Source organism: Carcharhinus amblyrhynchos, chromosome 4, assembly GCF_965287045.1.
Source record: "Carcharhinus amblyrhynchos chromosome 4, sCarAmb.v2.hapA, whole genome shotgun sequence".
Taxonomy (NCBI): Eukaryota; Metazoa; Chordata; class Chondrichthyes; order Carcharhiniformes; family Carcharhinidae; genus Carcharhinus; species Carcharhinus amblyrhynchos.
In genome coordinates, this window is record NC_137327.1 from 116,136,444 (window position 1) to 116,141,586 (window position 5,143).

The 5,143-nt window shown below is 43.0% G+C and overlaps 1 protein-coding gene across 1 annotated transcript; it reads right to left on the reverse strand.

Moving 5' to 3' along the window:
- Positions 1-3,446: 3,446 nt before the first annotated feature.
- gpr101 (G protein-coupled receptor 101) lies at positions 3,447-4,872 on the reverse strand. Its single transcript, XM_080188025.1, has one exon. It carries the CDS (start codon positions 4,870-4,872, stop codon positions 3,616-3,618), a length of 1,257 nt encoding a protein of 418 aa, XP_080044151.1. The 3' UTR covers positions 3,447-3,615.
- Between the last annotated feature and the right edge of the window lie 271 nt (positions 4,873-5,143).

The window sequence follows — 5,143 nt, forward strand, 5'->3', positions numbered from 1 at the left end:
TTTTTTACCCAGCTTCTTTCTTAAAGATTCATTCTAAATGTTTCACCTTTTCCTTTTGCAAGGAAGAATAGTTTCAGATTCTGTTCGGGGTGCTTTTACACTTACAAATTTCACCATTTGAACTTGCTGGACTTATTAGACACATACCCGTTGTAATCACAGAATTTAATGCTTAACAAAATTCAGGCACAATTTAACAAAGCTAGGCTATTTATAAATAAAAGCAATTTTTTACACATGGCATGGTGGCTGCGCCTCAGTGTCAGGGACCCAGGTTCAATTCTGGCCTCGGGTCACTGGGGTTTGCACGTTCTCCCCGTGTCTGTGTGGGTTTCCTCGTGGTGCTCCGGTTTTCGCTCTCCATCCAAAGATGCACATGTTAGGTTGATTGGCTATCGTAAATTGACCCTAGTATTGGGGGATTAACAGGGTAAATATGTGGGGTTATGGGAACAGGGCCTGTGTGGGATTGTGGTCGGTGCAGTCTTGATGGGCCGAATGGCCTCCTTTGGCACTTGGATTCTATGGATTCATACACAATACTGAAAATTTGTAACTCCCTCTGTTAAAGGCTGTGGGTAATAAAGACCAACTCAATTTTTCAGGATTGAGATTGATAAATTATTGTTGAGTAAGGGCTTTTAGAGAGTTGGGATAAAGGCAGGTATGGGGTGAAGGACCGGAGATTGAGGGAGTTTGAAAAAACAGTGGTGGAAATCTGGAATGCACTGCCTGGCAAGGTAGTGAAGGCCAGAAACCTTCCAAAAAACTATTTGGATGTGCACTTAAAAACATTAAGTCAAGGATTTGGGACAAATGCAGGAAAATAGGATTAGCGTGCCTTTAGTGGTAGTTAATGACAGTGCAGACTCAACGGGCTGAAGGGTCTTTTCTGCACTGTATGGCTCAGAGACACCTGCCAAGAGCAATGAAATGTGAGGTTTGGAACTGCTCAATGTAACAACATGAATAAAGTCTCAGATGTAGTAGTGACATTGGGATCAGAAGCAAACCACTCAGTCTTTTGATTTTTCTCTGCGATTCAATTAGGTTGTGGCTGCTTTGTACCTCAACTCAATTTTTTTCCCACAGAAGCTCCGTAATTCCCTTGTTACTCTGAAAAAATAAATTGGTCTATCTCAGTCTTAAACATCCACAGCCCTTTGCTGAGAGAGAATTCTAGATTCGTACGGAGTAACTGAGTTATGAGGATGTGGTCACACTATGTTGGGAGGATGTAAATGAACAAAAACTCAGGTAGCAAGTAACTGAGACAATTGCCAGGTTCTGGGAAGAGTGCACTTTTTGGCAAAGATGTTACAAGGATATCGCACAAGTTACTGACTTTCAGCAGAAACAGAGGCAATAAAGACAGCAGCCACTAAACCTCAAAGGCTACATGTGCAAAAGATCAAAAGCTACTGGTCAGGAAACTCAGGTAAGTGTTTTGAGTTTCAGAAATGGAGTTGCTAGGTCTCTGGACACAGGAATAAGCCACAGTTCTCTGGAAAACTGTCACAAGTAAACATACAATTAAGTTTTTTTCTCAAAAGTTTGTTAAATTTTATTTTTAACAGTACAGATATAGTGTATTTTCTGAAATGACTTAACTAAAGCATTACTACATTCCCTGGCAGAGGGAGTCTTGATCCACTTCACTAAGTTTAAGGCGTAACAACAAATTTATACAAGTTCAGCACTGGCGTAAAGTGCTAACTGTACCCACAATATTCTTCAGTGATTGTGTGTAAGTTTTCAATGCTGCCATTTTTTTCTCAGGAACAATATTCCTATAGATTATTCTTTTAATCTGTGTAGATTCCAGGATGATCCTGGTGGGTTGGCTGTGACATTTCTAAATTTATTCTTTAGAATCTAAAGTCAGAATTGTACTGCCCTGTTCGCCATGGGAATTGGAGTGGGCAAGGGCTGGTCTATAGAAAGGTCCATTGACCATGGGCAGGATTTTATGATTTCAGGACAAATGTGGCTGTAAAATCTTGCCCTGTGGGTTTGATTTGATTTGATTTGAAAAAGCACCCTGGCACTTTGCTAAGTGTAATCATGGGCCAATCCAATAGATGCCCATGGTCGCCAATGAACTCTTTTTGGGCATGATATCTGGAGGAAGAAGGAAACTTGTAAAGGTTTGAGGGGAGATTTCATGGAGGTATTCAGATGTGAAGCCTGGGCAGAATAGATTGGGAGAAACTGTTCCAAGTAGTGGAAGAATTGAGAACCGGGGGTGCAAATCTAACCAAATGGCAAAATTAGCAATGGAGACATAAGGGGAAGCTTTTACACACAGCGAGTGGTTGCCATCTGGAATGTATGGCCTAAGTGTGTGATGGAGGCAAGATCAAACAAGGTATTCAAGAGGGAAATGGATTATCTGAGAAGAAAATATGTGCAGGGCTACAGGAAGGAGGAGGGGAATGGAAGCAGGTGAATTGCTCCTTGGGAGAGTTGGTGCAGACATGATAGGCTGAATAGCTTCCTCCTGTTCCTGTAACCATTCGGTGAAGTCTTTTAAAAAGCATTTAGACAGTTAATTGGGTAAGATGGGTATAGAGGGATATGGGCCAAATGCAGGCAATTGAAACCAGCTTAATGGTAAAAACTGGGCAGCATGGACAAGTTGGGCTTAAGGGCCTGCTTCCATGCTGTAAACCTCTATGACTCTGAAGTGCACCCCGTTTAAATTTTTTTCCAGAGCCACTGAGATCAGACAGTTTATAGGAAACAATGATCAATAACCCTGACTATGGGATGTGGAAGTAAGGAGGTGGATTGACAGTTAACCTATTGTTCTGAAATTTTTCAACCCAACAACTTTTTTAAAACATATATCTGAGAAGTTGGCAAGGCCACATTTATTGCCCTTTCCTGGTTGACTTTTTGAGGTGTTACCATTGTGTAAGGTGGAAAAATATTTTAAATGTGTTGAAACTCATTGTTAAACAATAGATTTGCTGTCATCTTATGCTAGTCCAGTGGTTCTCAAACTTCCTGGGTGGAAGGAGCCTTTCACAAATGGGTTAGTAATCACCAAGCCCCATCTAAATTATATAATGCTTTTAAGGAGATGTTTTCTTGCAGATATCTGTGACATGGATGTTCCTGCTTTTTACTGCAGAGTCTGCATTTTCTTGCATCCCTGGGTGAGACAGCCAGCCTGTTCACCATTGCACATTGGCTGTTCATCTCACATTTCACATTGTTTTGTGGATATCCATGGATCTATGGACATTTGTATGAGGACCATAAGAAACAGGAGCAGAATTAGGCCACTTGGTCCATCAAATCTGCTCTGCCATTCAATCATGGCTGATGTTTTTCTCATAACCGCTTATTGATCAAGAACCACTATACAGGTATTCCACTTTGTAATTTCCAGGATCATAAATTTCAGAAGGTTTAACATTATACACTTTGAAATATTCCAGCATTAATTAGAAAATTCTGCTTTTCCAGCCATATAAAAGTTATTCTACTATGTATTACAATATTTTTTGTAGATAACTGCATTAACATTTTAGACAAATTCAATATGTGCAAATAAATAGTGTCCATTGGTTGGTTCTTTAGATTAAGAGGGGTCGTGGAGATCAGTTTTTATTTCATTCCTTTGTCAGATGGTTGGCTGGGCAGGAGTTGCAGTTCATTCTCTGAGCTACAGCTAGTTGATACTGTCTCCCTACAATAATCTTTGGGACTCTGTGGTTTGGGGATGTCTGCGGGAGTTAATGAAGAGACAGTTGCTTCTTCCCAAGATTTGAGGGCACAGACTCGAGAAACTCCTGTAGAAAAATGGGAGTGGAAAAGCTTGCTGTCTGTCATGGTAAAATCACTGTCCAGCTGAGAGTTCCTGGCTTGCAGCTGTGCACAGCAAGAGCCGCTTAGTAGGATGAAGAACTCCCTCCTGACACTCCGGTGCATGTAACCGTAGATGTACGGGTGGATGCAGCACTGGCAGTAGAAGAGGATCAGAGCCACTGTGGTGAGCCAGGGTGCTGGGGGCTTGGACCTGCTGATAGTCATAGTGCTCAGGATGCTGTATGGGCCCATGCTGAGGATATAGGAGGACATGATGACAAAGACGACTCGAGCAGCTTTGCAGTGACAATGAAAGCGCCGGTGATGAGCTCTGGCCTCCAAACGTGAAATAGAAGTGTTAGTCGTATCCAGTTGGATGTTGAGTTGGGTTGGGTGAACCAGAGCATTCTGCCTTCGAGCGGCCCTGAACACCACGCAGTAACAGCCCAGCATGATGGAGACAGGCAGCCAGAAGCTGAAGAATGTGGTTAGCAGCGTGTAGGAGGGACTGGATGACCAGATGAGGCTGCAAAACTTGTGACCATCATAGCCCACCTGCCCCCAGCCATAGAGAGGGGGTGTACTCTGTGCTGTACCAAGCAGCCATGTAAAAACAATCAGGTTATTGCCTCTTCTTGTTGTCATTCGGGTGGGGTAGGACAGGGGATGGATGATAGCCAAATATCTGTCAATAGAGACCACAACTATGGTATTGACACCAGCAAATGCAAAGAGATGCATCAAGACAACCAGCATCTTGCAAAGGCCTCTGTTCAGTGGTTGGATCCAGGGGATACTGCCTACAATCACCAGTGGCATCACTATGACCGTTTGCAGCAGGTCAGCCAGCAGGAGGTTAAAAATAAAACGATTAGCCACGTGTAGCAACTGGGGTTTCCTCTGAAACACCATCAGCACCATTGTGTTGGCGAAGAGTGAGGTGCAAAGGAAGGTGGAGACCAGAACGATCCTTAGCAAATCGTCTGTAGAGAGGTTCTGTGTTCCAACCCAAAGGGTTGAGTTAGTGATGTTACCATGGAGTGAGAGTCCAGCCATGTCCCTGAGTATCTGGGAACCCCCTGACCTCTCACTCCCAGCCCTTCCACCTTCCTCAATTGGTGCCAGTAACTCTGAGCAGGTTGATGATTTTCAAGCTGTCCTTTCATCTTGGGAATCCTGACTTGCTCCAAGTCTCTCTCCTCATTTCAGCTCCTTAGGGTTTATGCTGATCAATTCCAGAGTCACCTGAAATCACACAACATCACATTACCAACTCCTTACTGAGCTGACATCAGCAAATCAGATCCTATCACATCCAGTTGGATGT

Bases quoted from the DNA above. Each gene is read 5' to 3' on its own strand.
- gpr101 (XM_080188025.1), bottom strand. From the start codon at position 4,872: ATGGCTGGACTCTCACTCCATGGTAACATCACTAACTCAACCCTTTGG.